Raw genomic sequence first — 26,217 nt, forward strand, 5'->3', positions numbered from 1 at the left:
AATTTTGCACACCCCTATCTCCCAATGTATTGATACTTTAAGGTATTAATACTTTAATGGTGATATCAATACCTGAGGGTTAAGTATTGATACTTTACCCCTCTAGAAAGGTTTGTGGATACCAACATGAAGAGGTATTGATACTTAAGAACCAAGAATCGATACTTAACCACTCAAATGTATTAAAAACGTTTTAAACTCTTTAAAATAACTACGAATCAATAAGAGATGGCGCACGCATAAAAAACCCTATTTCGATTTGATTTTGATGAACCGATGATAAATTTAACAACAAAGAAAACGTTATCACCTTTTTTTTTTCTTTTTGCAAACCAAATGGATTTTAGAATATGAATATTGATATTGTGGTAAAAAGGGTCATCTAGGGTATGTCCAAACAAAACTTACTCCCAAGAAAAGTCTTCAAGTGAGTTTTGGTCTAAGTGTCATCTTTTTTCTAGAATTATTTTAGATGAATCACCTTATACAAAAGAGATTCATGAAAGTGTATAGATAGTTGTCTAATAGAGTTAGACATAGAATTGTATTTATTTTTCAATGAAAATTTAGAACTGTGATGGGTTTTTGGCGATGAGATTATCCCGTGTAAAAATAAGCTGTGTGGAGATTAGGAGAGATAAAAGTCAAATTTAAGGTCCATATTTAGTGAGAGATGACACATATAAGGTAAAATGTGAGAGTCGGCTTAAATTTTTTTCCAAACTCGGCCCGAATTATAAATGCTAAACCCTGGCTTGGCCTGTATTAATTTTTTATATAAAAAATTAAAAAAATATATAATACACCAACAACATTAAAAATATTAAAATAAATGTTTCCCAACAAATTAAAAATAAATTAAAAAAGTCTTTATACTTAAATAGCATTAAGATAGGTGCAACTTAATCATCAAATGCCTTTAAAAAAGTAGTAAAATTAATAATAAAACAATAGTTAAACAATATCCAAATCATAACAACAAAATAATAGCTACATGATAGTGAAATGACAGCAAAACAGTGAGAAAATAGTAACAAAACAATAGTGTTTATTATTATTATTATTACAAATTCAGGTCGGACCCAAAGATCTTACCCCAGGCCCAACCCATTTCTAGATGGGCTTTTTTTTGCTTAAGCCCATTTTTCAGCCTTATATTTTTGCCCAAGCCCTCCTATTTTTCAGGCGAGCCTGCAGGCCAGGTCAGTTGGCCTAGTCCATAGACAGGTCTAGCCTATGAGTTACCTATATAAAGGAAGTCTAGTCAGTCATATATTGAAATTTTCTTTTTATTTTGCGTGAAACAAATTTTCTTTAAAGTTTTGTGATATTCTCTTATTTATTTTCGGGCTTCGTTCCTTTTAAGTCTTTGAAAGAGTTGCAAGTTTTCAAACTTCAAACCTATTTATCGACATTTCTAAGAATCTTTTTAAGGGTTTCGTAAAAAAATCATTTGATTATTGATGTTTTTAATCACAAGTTCATTAAAGGTTACATAAGACACAATTTTATTTGTAATATAATTATTAATATTAATATTAATATTTTATTATTTTATATCTAGAAAATAAAATATATGTTTATTTGTGTTTATTCATTATTCACGAATATGTTCGTTTAACTTAAACAAACGAATAAGAGCACACATAATTTTAAATAAATGAATAGATATATTAATTTGAAAATCTTAACCAACACAAATCGATCATGAACAAGTTAAAAATAAACAGGCAAATATGAACAAATGTTCGTTTGTTCAAACTTGGTTCCTTTACTGCTCTCAGGGGAGAAGCCAGAAAATTTTTTTAGAAGGCCGAAATTAAATTGTAATTTTTACGATAGTAAAAATGTAATTTCACCGTTTTAATAGTCTATATCTTTATAATTTTTAAAGTATTAAATCAAAATTTTATCATTTTTAAGGATGGCCAAAGTGTAATTTTACCTTTACTAATTTAAAATTTTAAAAATTTTAAAGGGTTAAATTAGAAAATTTTTCATTTTAGGAAGGCCACGACCCCTACCAGCCTCCCTAGCTACGCCCTTGATTGCCCTACCCAAAAAAAGTTACCAATAATAACGTGACACATGGGTAATTTATGGGTAAAATAAGATGAAAATGATAGTTTAGGTATCAAAATGTGACAAACAAAAAGTTAGATACCGATATGAAAAAACATGTATAATTTAGGGGCCAAAACATAACTTAAAAGACAATTAGAATATATGACTTTTTTATACTATTAGTGCAAAAATATTGGATGATTTCCATCTTGGTCCTTATCGTTGACATATATGAAACCTACCTAATTATTTTGTTTAATGCAAATTAAATTTTATTTATATTCATTCACTCTTTCCACGTGATATTTTAATAGATTATGATTTAGGTTTAAAATTTTAATTGATTAATGCAATTGTTGTTGATGATAATGTTGTGGCTTAGCAATCCCCCACTAGCATATCACCCACGTCACCCTAAATCTAAATATTAAGGTTAGATTGAGTCTTGGCTCGATTGGTATATGTATTGTTGTCTATACAGAAGGACGTGAGTTTGAGTGCGCTGAAACGCATTATCCTCCTATTTATGGGTTGAGGATAGGCTATAGATAGTTTTAGGTATTGTATCAAAAAGAGCAGATATGATCAAAACCATTGTTAGAGTTGTGTGACCCAAATTCCATCACTTGTTAAAAAAAATATGTAGTGGCAAAATAAGGGGATTGGTGGGGACAAAAGCCTGCGGTACGAACCATGCCGCACAAGTAGAATCCGTTTAAAACTACACTTCTTCTATTTGACATTGATTAGAATAAGGTTTTCCAACCTTTAAATACATGTAGTCGAAGCTCCTCTTGTATATTTTTTTCGTTTTTCAATATTAGCCAATTTTTTCTCCTATTCTCTTTGTTGTTTTCCTGAAAAGGTTTCAACATTAGTGAATCGAATCCCTCAATTTGATAACTTTCTTAATTTGGTCCCTAAATTTTTTTTGCATGTTACTCTCAAAACTTGACAGCTTTTCTCAATTTAGTTCTTAAACTTTAATTGCGTTAAGGTTTGATGACGTGCTACTTTGAGATTGTGTCATGTCATCTAAAAATTTAAATTTTTTTTATATAAAATCTAAAAATTACAAAAAAGATTATTAATTTTTTTTCAAAATGCCACCTCATCATAACTCAACAAAATTCAAGGACTAAGTTGGGAAAAAACACCAAGTTTCAGGACTAATGTGAACAAAAAAATGTTTAAGTACCAATTTAGTTACTAAGTTCAGGGACTAAATGTTGTTTTATACCTAAAAAAATTTGCAGCTAATTAGTATTACTTTCCTATTCTGATAATCACCTTATTTGTTAATCAGAAAAAAAAAACCCTAAACACATAGCAAAATAAATAACTAGAAAATAGAGCAAAAATAAAAAATAAAAATCGAAGAAACATCTCTGATTCCTTTCTCTACAATTGTTTCTCTTAATACCCTTTTAATCTCAAAGACCCAATTTTTAATCGCTTTTTGTTTCATCGTCTGAGATTTGTTTTTCAGGTATTTCTCTTAATCTATGCGTTTTTTTTATTAGATATATTTGCTTTAATGATAAAAAATAGTTCGCTTTTAAGATCGTTTAATTCCACACCTTATTGATTTCTTAATTTTTTTGCTTATTTTATGGGTTTTTTTTAAAGGTCGAGATTGAACCATGTTGGATTCATTGCTACAGTTTTAACTGGGTGTTTATCTACAAGCTTTTATGATTTTATTTTTTTTTAGATACAAAATTTTGGCAAATTATTTGGGTTATTGGGTATTGGCATTATTCAATTGAATCATCTGATGCTAAATTTGGTATTTCTTTTTAACTAAATTATAAAAAAAAGATTGGGTTTTCTTGTTTTGCTGCATTTTTGTCAAAAAAAAAAATCAAAGCTTTAATAGTACAAGAAGCGGTTTACATGATTTCTAAAAGGCCATATCTTGGGTTGTTTGCATTTAGTTTTATAGTTTTGCCAATGTGATCAAGTGCTTGTATATGTGTTTGTGTGTGTATGTGTATGTTTCCTTGATGTAGATCCTGCTTCTGCAAATTACATTTGTTTTTGTAATTTGTGGCTTAAACAGGTGACATTATAAATCCAGGTTTTGGTTCGATCTACTGGTATTGGCTAGAAGCATTTCCAGCAAAATCTTGAATGTTCTTCACCAAAAGATTTTGAACTTTTCCCTGTTTGTGAGCTGAAGCTAAGTGTTAAATAATGAGCACATTTTATATGGTAATACTTTAATTTAATCGTTTTTCTATCTGATATTACTTCTGCTGTGTTCATTCTTTGTTTCTGCTTGTTATGGATGATAATGCATGATGCTGGAAAATTTATGGTTGACTTGTAGGCTTGTAGCACTGGTCTTGTTTTTTCATTTTGGTTTATGCCGTGAGTTTAATTGCTTGATTATGAACTTCATTTGAATGAATTGTTATAAAGCTATGTGATATTGTTCATGAATTGAGTGGTTGCAAATGTAGTTACTTTTAACGCCAAAATATAAAGCTAAGCTTGCACCTTACACTTGGCTATCAAAATTTGCATTCTTTATACAGTAATGAGTTCGAGTTCGAGTTAGCATCCTGTGTGTAACCGATATTGCATGAGAGTGAATGAGGGACTATTCCTATTCAGAACAAAGGAACAGCTGCAAGTATCTTAAATCTCTAGAGAGTAGGATCTGAAAAGTTAAATAATATTAGTTTCTTGTTCAACTAATTTGAGTCATTTCAATATATTCATAAACCTGCGTATAAGGAGAGGGATAGGGTGTATGAGCAGAAAGATGTAAAAATCTTTCACCTTGGAAGATTATATAAGACCGCAGGATGTAATGTAAGAATTAGTTTATTCTTTACCATTTCCTCTTTAGGTAATGCTTGAGATAGAGTCATAGGTAAACTCTTGTAAACATTCTCTCTCAGTGTGCTAGGTTCTGTTAATTTTCATGTTACTTTTTCTTCCTACTAAATGAACTTCATGTTGTGGATCATCTTCTTTCCTTGTAACCATCAATCTGTCAGTTGATATCAGTTGATATCTTAATCTCTAATTGTGCTGGCATGTTAGAAACTAGAACTGTTGGTAATCTGTTTTCATTAAGATAAGTATTTTAACTTCACGTTGATGTAGATATCATGGTGCATGCTATGTAACATAAAGTTATTCTTGCCTGCACCTCCTGTCAGTGTGGTGGTTGTCTCTTTGGGGTCAAAATGTTTACTGGCTGGGGCTTTTACTTGCTGACATACGCTATCTGCGGAATTTAACCGGTCAATCTTACATGACCTGAGAAAGCTGAAAAAAAAATCACGGGTTTTAGCATCTCTGGCATATTTCTGGGTGGAAGATATTGTCTCTTATGCAACGTCAGGGGGGCACCATTAATTCGTTCCCTGAAACTGTTAACATTGACATGGGGTCTAGTCCTGATAACACTAGTATTGGTCAACCAAATTCTTTGGGTAACATGCTGAATCCTGTGGAAACTCGGTTATCTAATTATACGGTGTCTTCTGGTGGGACAACGAATGGAAACACATTTACTCCTGATGTTAGGATCTTTAGTGGCTGGAATTCTGGTGAACCGAGCTCTAGATTGAGAACGCAAAATCAGGTGTTTCAGGATGTTCTGAATCACCATCTCGATGATGATGATGGAACAAAAATAGAGCATGGTTGGTCTTCTTCTTATGGTGCTGCTGGGGATGCTCCAAGGTCGGAAGAAAGGCAGATTGAACCACCAAATGTGTTTTTTCCTGGGAGACTGAATAATGGTCGGAGTGGCAATCAGATCAGAAGTGGACCCTTATATTTGCAAGGTTCCAGCTCTACTCATAGCCCACAGAATATGAATCTAACTGAAGGATTTACTAGCCACAGGGGTAATGGAGGGTCAAGTGTTGGAACTGGTATCGGTTCAGTTGGACTAGAAAGAGAGCAGGTATCTAATGCCAGTGTTTTTTCTGGTAATGTTGGTAGTTCATCCGGGAGTGGGGAGGAAAATGATAATGGCTCTGGATCTTCTTTGGGTAGTTGGGGTTTATCCTGCAAGAGGAAGGCCGTTGAAGGTACTTCCGAGCAGTCTTATTCTGCTAGTACTTCTGGCAATTCTCAACAAATTGAAAATGTTGCATGGCATACTGTTCCTGCTCGTAATGATGCTTCTAGCCGCTTGAGTTTATCAACTCTCTCACGGAATTTCCTTGATGTTAGCCCCCCTGATCAGCTGAATTCTAGAGTTGGGCTCGGTATGAGAATAGTTAATGATGCATTTCCTTCTTCAAGTACAAGAAGTGCAAATCAAGAAAGCCAACAAGAATCTTTACCATATAGTTTATCGTCAACCGGGGTTGCTGGGCCATCTAGTTTTGGTTCTCCAACTCACCCTAGAGCTGCCGCATTTGGTGACTCTCTAAACTTAAGATCAGCAGCAGCAATAGCAGGAAATTCTAGTTCCCCCTCAACTCAATCTCATATGAGAACCATTTCTGTTGTGCCAAGAAATGCACACCCTTTCCCTTGGGCTAGCATTTCCAGTTCAAGAACTAGCCACCCATCAGGTTCCATTAATCCTTTAGAGAGAGCTACTGCATTACAGGAGGAACCAAACGAAAGAAATATCCCGAGAAACAATGCAGAGCATCCAATGTTTGTACCAGCAACGCAAGATCCAACAGGGTGGAGTTTGGCATCTGAAAATATCAGCACGTCTGGAGGTGTTCCATCTTCTAATCGACCTGGGCCTAGGTCAACCATCCAGTTGCTGTCTCCTGCCTGGATTCCTCCTTGCAACCCACCAGTACATTACCAACAAAGAGTATCAGAAGTTGCACCTTGGTCTTTATTTCCTCCATTTGATTCTGAACCTGGTGGCAGTAGTGGTCGTTTCCCGTCATTATCTTCAGCCCCTTCTGCTTCTTCATGGGAAACAGCAGTGTCATCTCGATCTAACAGTCAAGGTAATAATCAAACATACCGAAGGTCAGCTTTCATAGCAGAGAGACAAGGTGATGATGCTCTTGGGAGGCCCCACTCATTGCGATCTTTGGCTGCTGATATCGAAGGGAGACACCGGCTAATTTCTGAGGTTTGTGTTATGAAGGATTTTTTTAATTGTTTCCTTATATTTCTAGGCTATCTGAATAGGTCTTGCAATTGAACTTATGAAGACATTCTTATAACTTGCTACTCATTTTCTTCTCTATTTGTCAGATTCGTGAAGTCTTGAATGCTATGCGTAGGGGGGAGAACTTACGAATCGAGGTTTGGTTTTTGATTCGTGCAATGATTATGTTGCCATGACATTTTCATAGCATATAGTCTAGTTTTGTTTTCTATAGGTCACATGCATGGTGTCACAGTCCATTGTAAGGTATTATCTCCTTTTGGCTCATTGAGCCTCAGTTTTGTCCATAAAAGTGCTTTCCAGGTTGAAAATGGTTTTAACACTTAAATCCGAGTCAAACTCTAGTAGATAACCAATGGCTCCTCTCTAGGACCACTACACACATGGCTCGGTATCCTTTTAACAAAATGTAATAGGATGGATGCTGCACTCTTTTAGTCCCACAAAGGAAAAGAAGCAGGTTTCAACTTTGTAAATACCAAATACGTGTCTAAATACTTTCGATACTTTCAGGACCATATGCTGTTCGATCCGTTCATATACCATGGTATGGTTGAAACACATGACAGACATAGAGATATGCGCCTTGATGTTGATAACATGTCATACGAGGTAAAAAAGGATTGCTGTTTAATATTCTATCACTTCACGTTGGAGGTTATTTTTCTCACTTTGCAACTGGAACACTAGGAATTGTTGGCATTAGGAGAACGGATTGGAGACGTGAGCACGGGACTGAATGAGGAAACCATTCTGGAGTTGATGAAACAGCGGAAGTATTCATCTACTACAACTGAATCCACACAAGAACCGGAACCATGTTGTATCTGTCAGGTACAACGCTAAATGAGCAAAGATAACCATTACCTGTTTAGTTTTGAGTCTTGTTTTTTGAACTTCAACTATGGCAGGAAGAATACGAGGACGGGGACAATACCGGGATCCTCAATTGTGGGCATGACTTCCATACTAACTGCATCAAACACTGGTTAATGCTAAAAAACCTGTGTCCTATTTGTAAGACAACTGGGTTGCTTAAATGAAGATCAAAGGCTGTTGTGAGAGCCAGAACTTCAATTTTCTTCTCATAAAGAGGATGGATTATATCAGATTTAAACCTGCTCTTCTTGATCGTAAACTGTAACTTTCGAGGTGATGAAGCAGCCATCAGTTTTATGAATTGCAGAATTGTGTTTGTAGAATCACTTTGCATAAAACATAACGACAATGATATATACATGCATGAAATAATATTTATGACGTTATGTTTCCCATTGCTTACTTTGAATGGATAAACTTTGATCATTACTTAATATTTTCTACGCCAAGCTTACCAAAATCAAACTCAAATTGCAAAGAACAAATTCAAAATCTAAAATTCAATCTTTGAATGGAATTTAGTTGTTTGTAAATTTATTTTTAAGAATTTAATCCGGAAATTAGTTTATGTGGTTTATTTTTAAGAATTTAATCTTTTTATTTCTCTAAAATTCAAAATTTACTGTTAAAATTATTTTATAAATTTTAAATTCGTTATATCCTTTTTTTTAGTTACATTGTTGAGTACTTTTTTTTATTTTAAAATATCATATAAATTAATCTAAACATAATTTAATATTGTTAATAATTAGACTAGGAGGAAGGTTGGCAAGCAGGGGCTTGGTCCTCTTTAAAATAAAAGAAATTCTGTTTTATCCTCTTAAAAGTTTACGAAATATTAAGTGAACACATGATAAAATTATAGCTTAACTCCAACTTCAAAAAAAGATGCATTTTGATTTGATCCTTCTAAAAACTTTAAAGATGTCAATAAAATAGTGAAATTGCATTGTACCTCTCATAAAAATATATAATTTATCTTAGTCCCTGAAAAAGTTTCCAGCTTCGCTCTTGAATTGGATCTAAATTTTGAAATTTGAAAAGTAGCTGAACTAGTTTCCTCAAAATAAAAATGCGAGGACTGAATTTTAAATTTATGAATAAAACAGGGACCCAAGGCATATTTTAACCCGAAGAACAATGGGGGAAATGGGGAAACAATGAGAACCCATTTTTTAAGCTAACATTAAGGTAACTTTACAGTATACAATGCTGAAAATATCACTGTAACTATGGATCAATTATCTCCCAGAGTTGCAATGAGTTCAGCCATAGTTAAACCAGAAAGTCAAAGTGGTTTAGTCTATGCTATTTCACTTTTAACCTAAATATGGTACTAGTGATCCGAGTCTTGAATCAAACGCCCCCGGAAGTGACTTCTCCAGACAAGACCAGACAGAAACACGAAGTTAGAAGTCCAGAAAAGAACAAAAGATTTATTGCTGGGATTTTAATTTACAACAGAGTTCCACATGTAGTGGTTTGATCAGTTACAATGACAATCCATGAGCCTCACAAATCCATGCATGAATTGCACCTCTCCTATCCTATCTAATCACTTATGAAACCTTGAAAAAAAAACACTAGAGACAGATCAGAGACCAAGCAGTGATCAACATACCTCAACTGTCGGTCTTATTCGAGTTTACAAGCACGAATCTGTTGGATCTTCTTCTAGCTACCTACTGCACAGAGAAATTTCCTTTTGCTTACTGGCTCTTCATGCAAGACTACAACATCTCTCACCTTGTCAAACAACTCCTCTAGCTTCTCCACACTGAGCTTTCTATAGTCCAATGTCTTCTTATACCGTTGCTGATATATTTCTTCGAAACAACCCAAGAAAATCCTGCAGGAATAACTCACAAGAATTTCCTGCAACTCATATTTGAATTGCTCAAGATTATCATCAGTCTTCCTCTGATCCCGTTCGTCAACTACCACTCTTTCCTCATCGGAGAACTCGTCAGATGAGCCAGCACCTGCAGTGACATCCGTGATTTCCTCGCGAATACCTTTCCCTTTCTTGTCTTTCCTTGTTAGAACCAAAGGAGGTGCACTCGGGTTTGCTTTCCAGTTTCTAAGGTAAACGAATTTCTTATGACCTTTTCCGTCAATTGCCAATGTGTCACCCATCTTTTTGAAAAGATTAACAAGTTTGAGTGCTCCGTACTCGGCCACATAAAGAGGTCTTCCGAAAATCTTTTGATACTCAGCAGGAACACGGGTAAGAGGCATGCATCCTCCTGAAAGTTCAAGCAATTTCACTAGTTGTCCTTTCAAACCATTTATGTCTCCAGGCTGAACCCACATTGTATCGTTCTGATCATAATAACCGGGACACCCCGATGCTTCATTCAAACCACATGGGAGACTCTGCGACCTAAAAGTTGCAGGGTAAGAAGGTAAGCAAACTGAAGGATTACTTGTATATTCAGCTAAAGATCGCGACACCGTCGAGAAATCCCTTGGGTTGTAACAGCTTTGTGAAGCACCTTTATAAACTATTGCCTCTTCCTCATTTTGGCCATCAGGATTGTCACTAATATGGCACCCCATGAAACACCTAGCAACATCAACCGGTCCTCCTCGAGGAGGCATTAACACCTTTGAGGGAGGTACAAACCCTTCCCCACGAGCAACACTAGGCCAATCCCAAACAAATTTACCGGCACTGCACAACGCAGATGAAACTCCTACCCCAGTAGGAATGACAAGAATGACTATATAGCCACGTTGACCGAGTATGTGAAGAGCCGGAGCGAAATCAACATCCCCCGAAATCAACATGATAGATGAAGGTGGAGGGTTATCAAGAGCAAATAAAAACATGTCAACCAAGATAGCCTTGTCAGCAGCATCTTTCCTTCCATTCGGTACATCTATGAGTTTCACACCAGTTCTCTGACAGCCCTCTCTCAGTCTCCTTGGGAAGGCATTAAAATCTCCATACGCAGAGAACATCATAACAGCTCCTTTAATAACAGGATGCACTCGCAAAGCCATTCTTATATTCCCCGCTACATCTTCAGGACGGACATCGCTTGGGACAGGGCAGTTCTCTATATCCCAAAGGATAGCCACGGAACCGTCTGAGGAGGTTCGCTTTTGCTGGTTCATAGGAGGTGGAAGCACATTCACATTTGAATCCACCACAACAGTTCCCCTTTGTTCTGAGGATTCTGAAGGAACTAAGGACGTTGATGCATTTAGATTCGCCATAACCCTCTTCTATCAGAAAACCAACAAGCAGAAAATTTATGGCAAGAAATAGCACAAACCAATACAACGAAATGTAAACCTTAAGTCAGAGAAAACCAATCCGATATCTGAAGAAAAAAAACGTCAACAAACTAGTCAAGTGCTAGAATTAATACAACTGAAAGAAAAAAAAAAGGAAAGAAAAAAAAGGGTATAAAAACTATCGATAAAAGGGTATAACAAAGCATAAGTGGTTCATTACAAGCCATCAATATAGAAGGAAAAAAAAGGAAAGAAAACATGAGTAAACCGTAAAGACTGCGTTACGATTAGTAGCATACAAGCAAAAACTTCCTAATTTAGGGCAATGTTTTGCATGGTTATGAAAAGTACTAACGAGATCGATGTTTCCCTAGCCATTTGTTCTAGATACAAGGAATACATTTTAGAAAGAACATAATATATGGTGCTTGTGAGAACAAAAATGATGGCATAACTGAACTTTGTAACTAGTTGTTAAAACAGTGTTTTAATGTTCAAATAGTTATTTATAAGCACTTGATTTGGTAAAAAATGCCAAATACAAAGATGTGAAATATGTATAGAAATGATATTAAATACACAATTGAAAACTGCTCCCACTTTCCATTAAGTGTGGCCTAAGTTCTCAAATTCCACAGATAATATAGATGGTATTGCCCTAGGGTTTATGAATTAAAATTGAAAAACAACCTATCACATAATGAAGATGAAAATCATGAACACACACACACATATACAAACCTCCTAAATTCAATCACTAAATAGTAAAGTCCATAGCTAGAATGAACTAAAGAAAAAAGATTAAAAAAGAACCCTCTGATATCTACTTAAAATCCCATTTTTTCATGGAAAGAAGTAACAAATAATAATTATTAAAAAATAACCCTTCAATATCTATTTAAATCCCATTTTCCCCCATGAAACAAACACCCAATGATCATTCAATCAAAAGAAATACGAAATAAAACAAGAATTAACACCAAGAGAGAAACAAAAAAGGGGTATAGGGGTATACCTTATGTGAAGAATCTCAGATCCTGAAAGCCTGAATCCAAAAACAAACAGCAAAAAAAGATCCAATATTTATTAAAAAAAAAGGGATATTTATTTGATACCCAGAAAAGGGAGAAAAGAAAGTTGAATAACAGAATAGGTTTAAGTTCAGGAAAGAAGAAACCTGTGGCAAAAGAAAGGTATTTTGGGTGATGGGTTTAAAGGAACTGATTTTGCTTTGTTAACTAGAGCTACTGTTTTTCCATTTTCTTCAGATTATACTTTGGGCTGTTTTCAGGCTTTGGTTTATTTTTGTATTGTTATGGGGAAGAAAAGATAATACCAAACATTTTTTTGGGGTAAATTAAAATAGAGGTCGCCCAACTATAATTTTTCCTTTTTTTACAAAATGGTCACTTAATTATTAGTAAATTTTTTATTTGGTCATCTAACTATATAAAGTTACAAAATGATTATCTAACTATTCAATTTTGTCTTTTTTGGTCACCAGTGAAAAAATGAAAACACTCAAAAATCCAAGATGGTTGGGTAGACCTGCCTGACCCGAAAGTCCGCCCAAAATGTGGGAGGAATTAGGCAAAAATATAGACCCGAAAAATAAACTTAGGCAATAAAAAATAAGGTCCGTTTAGAAAATGGGTCGAGCCTTGTGTAAGATTTTTTTTTGTCAAGGCTTGGCCAGAATTTGTAAAAAGAAAAATTGTTGTTTTGTTGTTGTTTTCCCACAGTTTTGTTGTCATTTCATTATTATGTTACTAGTATTTTGTTGTTATAGTTTGAATATTATATAATTGTTATTTTATTGTTAATTTTGTTACTATTTTAGAGGTATTTGTTTATTAAGTTGTACTTATCTCGGTGTTATTTAAGTATAAAGACTTTTTTAATTTATTTTCAATTTGTTTGGAAACATTAATTTTAATATTTTTAATGTTTTTGATGTATTATATTTTCTAATTTTTTATATAAAAAATTTTAATATGGGCTAGACCGAGCCAGAGTTTAGCATCTATAAATCGAGTAGGGCTTGAGCAAAAATTTAGACCTATTTTTTAGGCTAGGCCTGGGCCTATCAAATGGTCTAGAATTTTGTCTCGGCCCGACTCATGGACAAATCTATGATTGGGTGACTAGAAAAGACAAATTAAATAATTGAGTGACAATTTTGTAACTTTTTATAATTAGATGACCAATAAAATTATTACCAAACAATTTTGAAGAAAATAATTAAAATACATGCCTTTGTTTTATCGACGGCTCGATTTTGTTTTTGTAAGAACACGTGGAATTTCTTAAACCTTCCCATGAAATAAAAAATATTTTTTATATGAAATTATTAATAATTTTAAATTATGATAATTTCTATTCATTCCCTCGAAAAGATCATATTCATATACCAAAAATGTGTTAAAAATAACTTCAAAAATGGTGTTAAAATATTTTTAAAATGATCAAAATTAAAAAAATATAAAAATTGTGTTAAAAATAACTTTAAAATTTATAAAAATATAAAAAAACAAAATAAATAAAATATAATTGTAAAAAGAGCAAATAAACATAAAGGCTTGATTATCAAGTTGAAAGGGATAATTTAGCTCAACATAATAAAACAATCGGTTAAATTATTATTTGGGGCCTTAACTTGGCAATAACTCTCATATTGGGCCTAAACTTTTTTCTAATTTAGTCCCTAAACTTGATAATTATTTTCATATTGGGGCTTGGCCCATTTTTTTTGTCCAAGTTAATCCATGAATTTGACAATTGTTCCCATATTAGGACCTAAACTTGACACTTGTTCTCAGGTTAAGCCCCAAAAGTTATTTAACCCTAAAACAACATGAAGTGAACTTGGGCGGAGATTGACTTGACATACCTTAATAAATATAGGGTAAAAAGACCTTTATAGTCCCTCTCAACTTCGAATTTGAGAAAATTAATCTCTCTAAAAAAATCAAAGCAATTTAGTCCTGTTAATTTTGAAACTGGACAATTAAGGACAAATAATCACAACATTAATATCTTTCGTTAATCGTGCATAATTTTATTGGTATAATAACAAAATTACCCTTTGATGTCTACATATTTTGTTAATGGTATTTACTGTAAAAAAAATCAACAAATTTAGCCTCAACATTGACACAATTACAAAAATATTGCGAGCTAAATTTGTTAAACCATGACCAAATTGATAAAATGTATAAATTATGTGAGCTAAATTTGTTACTATACCAATCAAAATTATGTAAAATTGATGAAAAACATTAATTTTGTGATTAATTTTCTTTAGTTGTTCACTTTCAGAATTGGCAGAGATTAAATTGCTCCGATTTTGTTTTAGAGAGACCAAATTGCTCAATATCGAAATTGAGAGGAACTGAAAAGATCATTTTACCTAGATATATATATTTAAACCCAATAAAATTGTAAGCCCAAATTAAACCTGAGCCCTAATAATTTCAAATACCCAACTTGAACCGGCCAACCCATTGCCCAAAATCCCAAATAAAAATGTAATAATAATTATAACTTGCTAAACCCAAATTCCCAGCAGAAAAGGAAAAACCCTTACCCGCTGCTCAGCCGCCCCGACCACTGTGTGTCTGTGTCCGTCGGCCTCTCCAAGGCATCTCTGTCCGTCAGTCGTCGGTCTCTCATTAAATTGTTCAGCTGTGCTGCGGCCTTGCTTCACCACCTCACCTCACCTGAGTTCGCCGGCCGCCGCCACCGTCCATCTCACTCTCTCAACGGTAACGTTTCTCCCTCTGTCACTCTTTCGAGTACTTTTTTATTTGTTGCTTGCTTCTCTTTGAATTTCGAAAATCTACCTCATTTATGCTTTTAGATAGTCATTCCAAACTCCATTATTGTACATGTTAATTTGTTTGGCAGCCCCCAGCAAAATCTGTGTGTGTTCTTTTTTTTTTTTTTCTTATCTGTGTGAGAGAGAAAGATAGATAGAAGGAATTCTGTATTTGTAGAAATGTTGCAGTTTGAAAAAAAAAAATACTGAAGCAAATCAAACTCGGTTACCGAAAATTGGCCACTTTTCTTTTTCTAGCAATGGGAAAGAGAGGAAACATCTCGAAGAAAGATAAGAGAAATTCTAAGAGAAGACATAGTTCCAACGACGCCTTCAATCCTGAGAACGTGGACGATGAAATTGATGTTTGTAAGTTCACATTCACTGTGTTTTTTCATAAATTATTTATATTTATACTTATTTTTTTATTATTTATTTAATTTACTTTCTGCAGTTCATAAGCAAAGGGATGTTGTTCCCTTGAATATGGATGGGGATTTTAGAGACTCAGATGATGAAGATGATGAACATCCTGTTTTTAATCTTCAGGTTCTTATTTTTATTTGTTTCATTTGTTAAAATTTTAGTTTAAGATATGTGTCGTTAGTGTTTGGAAGAAACCTTATGAATGAAACCTGTAAAAGGAAGAGAGCAAAGTTTTTGTCACTCTGACTCTAACATACAAGATAATTTGAAAAGAATTGATTTGGAAATAAAAGAAAACTAAAAAATGATTGCTAGAGGATGGCGAGTTTGTACTAAATAGTAGAATGTTAATAGAACTGCTATCGGTGACAGTATCAAGAGTGGTGGCAATACATTTCCTTTTTGTATTACATATTTATTGTGTCTTTGTTTTTCCGTATATAGGATACAGATAATGATGATGATGATGATGAGGGAGATGATGATATTGATGATGCCCAAGTTTCTAAGTTTGCAGCAAAAAGTAAGAGAGTTCAGAATATTTTGCAGTTTGTTGCATTTCTTTAATATTAACATAATGAATGTTTGGCATGCATGTTATAAAACATTAATTACAAGAACGCTAAATGATTTATCTTGTTCATTGAATTTAATGATGCAGTTTGGGTTTTATTTAAATTAAGATACTAGAATTTTTTTCCTTTCCTTTTCATTTGAACTACGAGTTAAAGCAATAAATTTGTTAATCTATATAGCAACATATTTGCTTGTTTTGTGTGAATTTTTGGTTTAGATATTTCAGTCTTGGTTTAGAAGAATGGTGCCTAATGTTTCTACAGTACTAGTGACCTCCCTCTGTTTCTCGCTTGCTTTCACTGTTAATTTACTTGCTATTGGTCTGAAATTATTCTTCTTTGTAGAAGAAACTAGCTTAGTTACATAGTCCCCCCAACCCCCCAGTGCTCCTTTTTCTACCTTCCATATGATTTTGAAGGTGATAATTTAGATAGATATGACCCTAAACCCTAAACCCTATTGTATGATGCATCCTTTTCAAGTATTTGCAGTTTACATTTTCTTGGAGTTGCATTTCTATCGATTACTTATTGCTTGTGATTTGCAGTTGCAAGGCAACATAAATTCTTGAGAGCAAAGTTTGGGGGAGCTGAGGATGAAATGCTTGAAGAAGAAGAAGATGATGAGGATGATAAAGAAGAAATGGCTCAATGGGGTGGAATAAAGAGCAGATATTATGGTGGTGATAATCGTGATTTTGAGGTGAGAATTTGAACTTCAGGTCTCTTTCTGGTTCCTTCTATATTGGTTACTTGTCTGCCTTCTTTTGCTGCTGCCTAATTTTCAAGGACGGCTGTTTGTGAATGATCTTCTTTTGAAGATTCTTTCATGTCTTCTTTTGAATAGATGAAAGTTTTTTCACTTATTGTTTGATGTACTTCTGAAGTTGCACTCAAGTGACGATGAGGCTCCCAGGGAAGAGGAGGAAGAGGTGAAAGAAATACAGAAGGAAAGAGCAAAAAATTTATCAATTGAAGACTTTGGCCTTGAAGATGCTAGTGACGACGAGACTAATAGAGAATTGACCTTAGAGGTGAGGCTTGCTTGCTACCTGTTATTTTGGCATTGAGAACTTTGTTTGCTTGTGTAAGGGATATGAACTTTAAATATTTTAGTCACTAAGAAAATGTTTCCGGCACAGGAAATGTCATCGAAAGGAAAAGGTGGAAAATTATCCCGAGCAAGTGAAGAACCTGTGGATGATGTGGCTACATTTGAGGAGGTCAAGAAGGATTTGAATGCTTTGTCAAAGGAAGAGCTGATGGATGTGGTACACAGGTGTGGTTTTCGTCTTTTGGTTATTTCATTTATTGTTGGTATGTTTTATAACTTATATTTACTCACAATCCTACACTGTAAGCATTGTGTTTAAGCATCGTTTATTTTCTATACTTATGTTTGTTAAATATTTGATCTTTTTTCATGTTTTTTTGTTTATCAATCTTCTGGTTGTAAAGCTCTATGTTTTATTAATGGTTCTCTTTGAATGCATTGTCTAAGTGGCTGATGGAAGGTTTTTGCCTCTCTCTACCTCCATAGATAAATGGGTTTGTAAGACAAATATTTTTGAATTGTATTTGAAAATTTTGGATTTTGTGGACATTTTTTTTAAGTTTTGAATCTACTTGTGTTGAAACATATGCCTCAACATTTTTTTGTTTAATGGAAACCTTAACCAATTTATTTCCTAGAAGAAGTATCCTCTGTATCTTATTAAATGCATCAGATATTCACTCTTCTTTTTTGGATGGGTTTGAGGGTTGATTGCTTGGTTTTTCTTAGTCTTACCCCAAGGCTTAAAGTCAATAGTTTTGCTCCTCAGTTCTGCACCAGAATTAATTGGCTTATTGTCAGAGCTAGATGCTGCACTCGAAGAGCTTGAAAGCAAAGTTAATCCACTTTTAAGAAAGGTGTTCTTCTTCTCTTTTGTTATTTTTATTTTTGAATAGAAGGGTGATACTATACTTGATCTGCCAACTGATTTGACAGCATATATGTGTGTTGGGTCCATCTAGGTCCTTTGGGAAACTTCAAGTGTGTGGTTTGAGATGATTACATGTTTTTTTGTGGTTAATTTGGAAATAAGGTTTTTAAACTCCACAAGCAAGGTTGGCTGGTTGCGATATTTCTGATTTATAACAATATATGGTAATGGGTCTAATCTTCTTATGGAGTTGAAAAGCTCCACAATCAGTGTGTAGGATAACTTTTCTTGCTTTAAAGTATAATTTCAGACTTTGGATGTAACATCAGATTCCTCATATTCTTTGCTGACATGTTAAAGGATTTTATGTGTTTCAAAGGCTAAAGAAGGGAAGATCCTTTTGGAAGGCGGGATGCGCTATTTGGAGGTGAAGCAGATTCTTTTGCTGGCCTATTGTCAAGCAATAACCTTTTATCTTCTTCTCAAGTCTGAAGGGCAGCCTGTTCGTGGTCATCCCGTCTTAGGTCGTATTGTGGAGATCCAAGGCTTAATTGATAAGGTCATTGTCCTTGAAAAGCCAATATTGTATTCTAGATTTATGAATTTATATCTATGCTATTCACAATGCTTTCCATGATTGAGTTTTTTCCCCCTTGTATTTGCAGACTTGTAGTGGTAGAACCAACCATATTTTAACTTATACTATTTTTTTTTTTGGTTATTTTGCAAAATCAAGTGGTTAATAACGGTTGGTTATATCTGATGGACACTTCTGTGTAAATCTTATTTCATTGCACTTAACCCATTATTTTATTTCCTCTTTCTGATGCTTGCTCCACTTAACAGGTGAAACAACTTGGTGGGAACCTTCCTTCTGAATGGGAGGAGATTCTGAAGAATAAAGGAGCTGAAATGGGACAAAACTTGGTTAAAGAGAGTGCTGAACCGGTATCTGACTCTGGCACTAAGGATCATGGCCCATCATTAGTAACGGATTTACAAATGGCCGAGGTAGTCAAAGTTAGCATTACTATTATCTCTCCCCAATATGCCATTTAGGTTTGTGTTTTTGCTTGTCGTTTGATCTCTTATTTCATGCATCAGCTTGAAGACTGGAGTTTGCTAAAACTGGAGTTTGCTAGTAACCTTGATAACAAGGGGATGAAACTTAAGCGTGAGGTAAGACGTGCCTACTGCTTCATATTTCCTTCTATTTCTTCATCCCTGTTATGTAGTGAGTAGCAATATATCTTACTTGATATTCTCCAAAATAAATGCAGAATGACCAAGTAGGTGTACAAAGCAGGGAAATGTTAAAAGTACGAGCAGCTCTTGAGGAAAAACTGAAACAGAAGGGAATCTTTAGTTCCAACATCCAAAAGCCTGATAAAACCAAGAAACATAGGAAACCAGTGAATGGGTATTGCTGCTTTTCCTATTGTTTTGTAATTAGTTACCCCTATTGACAGTACTGAGTACTAATTCATTCAACTTTGACGAAACAGACAGCTTGAAACATATGATGATTTTGTTGATGATGCAATGGATGTTGAAGGAAGTGCTCATGGATTACGTAACGGGCTTGCAAGCTCAAACCATTCTAATATTTCCAAACTTATTACAGCTAAACAGAACAAGTCCAAGGTATAAATCTCAACAAGATTTCCTGTTTTTATGTCTCCAGTAAACTATTAATATTGATAAGAAATCTCTTTGATGAGCTTTCTGAATGTACTTGGAAGTAGTAAGTGTATTGAATGAGTGTTGTTGACCACTTTATGGGACAAGCCAATTACCTACTCAAAACAATATGTTTAGTCCCAGCCTTTCTTTGAGTTGAGCATGTCTGTTAGTGGTAGCAATTTGGCAGGTCAATTCACTTTGTTACAGTGTTTGCATGTTAAACTCTGCATCATGATTGATATGTACCATGGATTTTTTTGAACTTTTCTTTTGTCCCTCCCTTCTACCCTGTTGAGAAGGTCATATCCGGTGATGATGATTTACCCAAGAGAGATGATATTGGAGAAAGACGGAGGAAACATGAACTCAGAGTACTAGCAGGAGCAACAGTTAAATCCGAGGATGATCATGGAGGTGAATATGACACGTTGGAAGAAGATGATGGGGGTAATGGAGGCATTTCTGGAGATGAGGATGATGATACGGAAGACACTGAGGAATCAGAAGATGAATTTTACAAACAAGTTAAGCAACAAAGGGCCGCAAAACTTGCTGCAAAGGCTGAGATATATACAAGGTATGTTCCTCCACTGCATTTTTAGCTGTCTATCTACTTTTAAACTGGTTCATATAGAATGTTATCTGATGTGTTTCCTTTTGCAGGACCTCAGTGCCTCCCTCGTTACCTGAAACTGTCGAAGGAAAACGACAGATAACTCATCAGGTTCTTACATTATTCTCTCGTATTGCTGAGTTATTTTTCTCCACTGCTCCCTAACACAAAAAAAATCATGTCAAATTGCAACAGATAGAGAAGAATAGAGGTTTGACTCGACAACGGAATAAGAACATTAAAAATCCAAGGAAGAAATACAGGGTATTATTCTTTTTGATAATATACTTTTAGTCAAATTGTATGAGTTTGTGGATTTATGTGTCTCACTGCTGTTGTTTGTGTGATGGGGTTTACAGTTGCAAAGCAAGAAACGAGAGAAACAAAGGAAAGGTCAGGTCCGGGATACTCGAAAACCAGTCAGTCAATACGGCGGAGAAGCCTCTGGTATCAATGTTGGAATCAGTAGGAGTATTAGATTCAAGGGCTGAATTAAAGCCTGAAGCATCAAGAAAGCTGGTAATAGTTCCAATTTTGTGTTAGATTGTAACAAAAATGGTCACCATCTTTTTAGTCCAAAACCGTTCAATGACTGGTCCAAAACTGTTAAATGCCCCGCTGATGTGGCCGTTAACTGGATGACAATTTTGGAATTTATATTTTTTACCACATAATTCTTCATGTCATTTATTTTATAAAAACTAAACAAAATAAAAATAAAATCCATCTCTAATTATCCTCTCAATCACTTTTGTCGGAACAACTTTCTTTGTTGTCGGCTTCCCCTCCAACGTAGTCCGTTGTGGCCATAGACGGAGACACTGAGGTGGAAAATGACAGTGTGGTGGTCGGATCGGAAAATAGAACAGGCGTTGGCACATTTTACCTTTCTTTTTGCTTAAAGTTAGATTTTTTTTTAATTTTCACAATAAAAGAAGTTTTATTTCTTTGACTTTTTTGTGTATGAATTGCTTATGGCAAATTGTGAAAGAATAAATTGAATTTTTATGAATTGAAATGTGAAGTCACTTTTGGGTTTACATTTGGAATGTTGAACACATGGAGGACTAGGCCGGAGAGGAAAGTGTTCCGGCGAGGATTTTTAAAAAGAAATGTCGAAAAAAATTGTTCTGACAAAGATGAATAATTACTTAATAGGAATATATTAAATTATGAATTAAACCATAATAAATTGCAATAATCCTTAATTGAAATCAATGAATTGGATTACTTTCCATTCAATATTTATGTACTAAATTAAAAAAAAAAATCAATAAGAGAATCCATATAATAAATGCCCACATTTATGTACCCTATAATCTATAATATTCTTTCCAACTTATTGTCTCTCCCTCTCTCTATATATTAGACCAACATCACCAAGAACAATGTGATTCTGAATTCAAGCCTCCAGGTATTCTTTTTCTTCTTAATAAAATATATTGAACTATTAAATTGATACAATGGATCCTATATTCATATACACAGGAATAATTTTTGGTGTAATTTTACTTGTCATTGTACTTTGTGTCTTTTTAAGAGAGAAATTGCAGAAGGAAGAAGATGCTATGGCAGCTGCATAGCTAGGGGTTTTATTTATTGCTTAATATAATAGAGATTATTTTTTATGGGTTTTTTTAGTTTTTATGAACATTAGTTTATTGTTGCTGATGTGATTTATTTATTTATTTATTTATGAATTGTGTTTATTATTATTGGTTTCATTTACAGTTTACAGAATTTTATATCGTTAATACATCAAATACTAACTCTTTATTTTATATATATTAATTTTGTTTTTTCTTTAAAGAAACATATTCTTTATTTTTATTAATTATTATTGCAATTTTATATCGTTAATACATCAAATCGCATCGTGTATTTTTAAGATGACAATTTATTTCAAAGTTAATAAAATCGGTATTCAAGGGTGAAAATGGAAATTCATTTAAGTTCGGAATTGAAATATAATTCTTTCGTAAAGTGTAATTATTTTGTATTAATTTATAAGTTTTTTTCCTTCTTAAATGTATTAAATAGAAATATTTTTATTTTGAAGGACCAAAGTAGAGTTTTATCACATACTATACTGATTATCAAAGCCGTGTACTGTAATTTTTTGCAAGAAAAAAAAGTTAAAATATGCCGTTAGTTCTTATATTTAAAAAAGTTAAAAATTCTTATTTTTTGAATTCAATATTCTCAGTCAATCATTAATTAAGTTGTCATCATATGACGTTGTATATTATTTATAGAAAATAAACATTAAATTGTCAAATTCTGACAGAATTTGCTTGAACCGATAAAATTTAGACTACGATTTTTAAATTGAAAAAATAGGATGGGGATTAAATTTTAAATCCTGTAAAAGTACAGGGACTAATGACATATTTTAACCACAAAAAAAATGTGCTCGAAACTGTGTATGTTTATTGCAAATATATATGCATATGATGTGGATTACAATTAAGCACACACTACTACCAAACAAGAAGCCATTACTATGAGTAGCATGATATAGCTTAACAAAGCATGCATGGATAAACATGGATCATCATCATTAATTATCTTGCCATCCCGGGAACTACAATAGGAGCCATTGTTACTCCGCGCTTTTGTCTGTCCATGTTGGCTTCCCAACCTTCATTTTCCAGTACCAACCACCAAATTAAATTATTATTCTCATACATACATACATACATACATACATACATACATAACTAGATGTGTTAACTACTAGTATACAAGTTTCAAGTCAATGCATGAAAACATGCCATGCGAGGTAAACTAATATTTAATTCTTGAACATGCATGATTTGTGTTGACCTAGTCAATGTGTTCACATGGTTGTACAATTTTTTATTATTGCACAAGGAACCATCTGTACAAAATTTTATTAATTTTATTGCAAACTTTGCCTTAGGGAAGATTTATTTATTTATTTTATATTTTACATATTTTATTTTCATAGTCAATTAATAAGTTGTTTTTTTAAAGCATAGTCAACTAAGAAGTTAGATGGACAAAATGGGTATTCTCCAAAGATAATTATTATTTTTTTCCCTTAGAAGAACTAGTATTGGCAGGGGCATAGTTAAGGGAAAATAAAAAAAATTCATTTAAATTTTTTAAAATTTAAAATTAATAAAGATAATATAAATAATTGCTAGTTTTTATAAATGTTTAGGGCTACTTGTCAATATATATATAAATTGTGATATTTAACAAAAAATGGAGAAATTGCATTTCAATCCCTATAAAAACTAGATAATTTAGTTTTCGTACTTTTAGACAATTTTTTTAACTTTGACCATTCAAAAGTTTATAATTTTATCCCAATCCTGGTACACAAAAATTTTCAAATCCGAACTTGATTGTGTTGTGAACAAGTCGTATATATTAGATAAAGGAAAGAGGGATGGGCTTGTCTAGATTCGAACTTAGACCTAAAGTCGACCAAAACTTCAAACAAAACGGAAGTCTTTTGTCACTAAATCAATGACTTGGTATATATGACTTTAAATACAAAATTAGTTCTCAAATTATACAACTTTTCCCGCTTAGATACTTAAAAGTTTTTTTTATGGTCAAAAGGGACTATTAATTTCATCTCATATTACCCAAAACACAATACCAACCAATAAAAACGTCAGGTTTTTACTGGATGTCATACATTTTTAGGGTAAAACGAGATGAAATTGATAGTTTTAAGTATTACTTTTGACCCCTAAAAAAACTTGAAGTACCTAAGTGGGAAAAGTGGTATAATTTGAGGACCAAATTTGTAATTAACCCTATATATATGCAAATAATAATAATTGAAGAGATAGAGAGGGCGAAAAACATAAATTTACCAATTCCCATGTCAAATCCACGATTTTTGAGCTCTCTATATTCTTGACAAAGAGCACAAGCAGCACAGCAAAAATGAACCAAGCAATCCGTACAAGGTTCCTCCGGCAAATCGTATTGTCCCCGTAGCTTTGATCGGTAAAAACATGAATAAAAACATGCACCTCCCACCATAGCCAACATTCCAAATAAAAATCCCCTCGAAACACAAGCTACAATAACATAACACAATCAGGTTTCCTACTTAATCTTTCGAAAAATTTAGATGTAAGTTTAGATTTTACATTTGGATCCTCGGTTGATGATTTCGGTTATTTGTCCAAAAGTGATACATGGACATACACAAGTGATTGCACCTAAAAGAAAACGACGATGAGACGTGAGTGTTAAACATGAATACTTCAAAAACATCGAGATTTATATCGACTTACAGTTTACGGGGTCGTCGAAACAATGACAAAGACCGGAAGTCCATTGCCCGGGTATCGGAGCGGAGGGAATTCGTGATAAGTTGTGGGGGATATATGGTTGATGACGCATATGATGATGGATGGTCATGGGATGGGATTGAACCCCCGGAATTCCCGAAGCCGGGATTGGATCTTGATGTCCGGCGACTGAATAGGTCGGAGTTGGAGGATTTTCCGACATGGTATCCACGTGAGGGTACATGTTTTGTGGGATAGTTCACTTATGTAAGATGCAAGTTCCGATATATATATAATGTGTGGAAACTTGGTGGAAGGTTTCAAATGGTCAAGGGTTTTAATTTTAAATGATTAATACAGATGCAAGTAAATCATTGTAAATTTTTGGTTAAATTTTGCTATCAATCCTTTATACTATGCTTATGTTGTGAATTTAGTCCATATAATTTTAATTTCGTCCATTCAAGTCCCTATACTTTTCTAATTTTGAAATATGAATCTTGACTCAAAGGGTAGCAGTTAAATCCGTTAGATTAAGGGTGTGTTCTCCGCTATGGTGAAGAAGCAATTTTGGATCGCTGCAGAAGCAATGAAGAACACTTGACTTTTACAGTTAAAAGCTAGGCGGAAAAGTGTGTTTTTACCCAAATGCAGAAGCTGAGATTTAGGTATTTTTGGCTTTTACATTTAAAAGTAAAAATTATCAAAATACCCTTATTTATATTAACTATTTAAAAAAATATATAAAAAATCAGATTAATTTATATTTTATATATCATTATATTAAATTATTTAAATCTTATTTATTATTATATTTAATTTTTAAAATTATTTTATATACTATCAAATTTACAAATAATTTATATTAATTACTTCAAAGGTATTTAAATTTTATTTTTCATGTATTATTATATTAAATTATTTAAATATCATATAACCTAATTAATTTTTCACTTTCTACTATCACGTCTAGAAAGGATATTTTAACTCAACCTCAATTTTTGGTAGTAACGGAGAACATTAAAAACTAACAACTAAACTTTTTCACAACATTTTCCTACGACACTTATCAAAAGAACTTTTTTCTGAAAGCACTAGCACTAAGTTATGTTATTAGGCTCATACTATACGTAATTTATGGATTTATAATTTCCATACTTTTCAAATTTTAAAATTTTAGTCTTGACTTATGCAATGCTCGTTAAATTTACTAACTAAAACGACGTAACCCTTTTCTTAGTGTCACGTGAAATTAATAAATTGATATGACATGACATTACATATGTAATAATACGTTTGTTGCATAAAATTTTGAAAATAGCTTAAATTAACTTAATTAAAGTATATGGATTAAACCCGCAGTATAATTCAGAGATTAAAATTCAACATTTATTTTCAAAATATGAAATTGGGTAGGAAGCTGTTGGTAAGCCTCTCCTTTATATATATATATATAAAAGTTGATGAGTTAAGCAAGAAAGTTGCTAAGAACGACATCAACAATATTTAAAGCTGACCAAGACTTTGTATGGTTTTAATATTAGGGTATATTTTTTGTTTAATTCCAACAAAAAATGTTATTATAATAATTGGATGGAA

General features: G+C 33.4%; 4 protein-coding genes across 10 annotated transcripts; 2 read left to right on the forward strand and 2 right to left on the reverse strand.

Annotated features, from left to right (window-relative positions):
* Window positions 1-3,336: 3,336 nt before the first annotated feature.
* Window positions 3,337-8,451, forward strand: LOC107943852 (E3 ubiquitin-protein ligase MBR2). Of its 3 annotated transcripts, none has more exons than XM_016877667.2 (7): window positions 3,337-3,553; window positions 4,127-4,278; window positions 5,182-7,138; window positions 7,264-7,314; window positions 7,691-7,789; window positions 7,868-8,011; window positions 8,089-8,451. In XM_016877667.2, exons 3-7 carry the CDS (start codon window positions 5,411-5,413, stop codon window positions 8,218-8,220), a joined length of 2,154 nt encoding a protein of 717 aa, XP_016733156.1. In that variant the 5' UTR covers window positions 3,337-3,553; window positions 4,127-4,278; window positions 5,182-5,410; the 3' UTR covers window positions 8,221-8,451. The 3 variants fall into 3 exon arrangements, with proteins under 3 accessions (XP_016733156.1, XP_016733157.1, XP_040946885.1); XM_016877668.2 differs by having other exon boundaries at window positions 5,238-7,138; XM_041090951.1 differs by having other exon boundaries at window positions 3,357-3,553; window positions 4,145-4,278.
* Window positions 8,452-9,472: 1,021 nt separating this feature from the next.
* LOC107943853 (uncharacterized) lies at window positions 9,473-12,626 on the reverse strand. Of its 4 annotated transcripts, none has more exons than XM_041090955.1 (3): window positions 12,477-12,626; window positions 12,315-12,344; window positions 9,473-11,284 (listed from the first exon to the last, which is right to left on the reverse strand). In XM_041090955.1, exon 3 carries the CDS (start codon window positions 11,276-11,278, stop codon window positions 9,731-9,733), a length of 1,548 nt encoding a protein of 515 aa, XP_040946889.1. In that variant the 5' UTR covers window positions 11,279-11,284; window positions 12,315-12,344; window positions 12,477-12,626; the 3' UTR covers window positions 9,473-9,730. The 4 variants fall into 4 exon arrangements, with proteins under 4 accessions (XP_040946889.1, XP_040946886.1, XP_040946887.1 ...); XM_041090952.1 differs by having other exon boundaries at window positions 9,473-11,287; XM_041090953.1 differs by having other exon boundaries at window positions 9,473-11,385.
* Window positions 12,627-14,804: 2,178 nt separating this feature from the next.
* Window positions 14,805-21,012, forward strand: LOC121215971 (something about silencing protein 10). 2 transcript variants are annotated; one of them, XM_041090957.1, is made up of 17 exons: window positions 14,805-15,063; window positions 15,375-15,485; window positions 15,571-15,665; window positions 15,987-16,065; window positions 16,666-16,820; window positions 17,005-17,151; window positions 17,260-17,396; window positions 17,941-18,028; window positions 18,422-18,601; window positions 18,889-19,053; window positions 19,147-19,221; window positions 19,323-19,462; window positions 19,548-19,686; window positions 20,025-20,302; window positions 20,389-20,449; window positions 20,534-20,602; window positions 20,698-21,012. In XM_041090957.1, exons 2-17 carry the CDS (start codon window positions 15,377-15,379, stop codon window positions 20,827-20,829), a joined length of 2,049 nt encoding a protein of 682 aa, XP_040946891.1. In that variant the 5' UTR covers window positions 14,805-15,063; window positions 15,375-15,376; the 3' UTR covers window positions 20,830-21,012. The 2 variants fall into 2 exon arrangements, with proteins under 2 accessions (XP_040946891.1, XP_040946890.1); XM_041090956.1 differs by having other exon boundaries at window positions 14,842-15,063; window positions 15,295-15,485.
* A 1,736-nt stretch (window positions 21,013-22,748) lies between these two features.
* Window positions 22,749-24,888, reverse strand: LOC107945129 (protein PLANT CADMIUM RESISTANCE 2). Its single transcript, XM_041090958.1, has 4 exons — window positions 24,622-24,888; window positions 24,475-24,546; window positions 24,193-24,402; window positions 22,749-22,979 (listed from the first exon to the last, which is right to left on the reverse strand). The coding sequence occupies exons 1-4, from the start codon at window positions 24,860-24,862 to the stop codon at window positions 22,903-22,905; spliced, it is 600 nt and encodes a 199-aa protein (XP_040946892.1). The 5' UTR covers window positions 24,863-24,888; the 3' UTR covers window positions 22,749-22,902.
* Window positions 24,889-26,217: the final 1,329 nt, after the last annotated feature.

The sequence above is a fragment of the Gossypium hirsutum genome, chromosome D04 (genome assembly GCF_007990345.1).
Source record: "Gossypium hirsutum isolate 1008001.06 chromosome D04, Gossypium_hirsutum_v2.1, whole genome shotgun sequence".
Taxonomy (NCBI): Eukaryota; Viridiplantae; Streptophyta; class Magnoliopsida; order Malvales; family Malvaceae; genus Gossypium; species Gossypium hirsutum.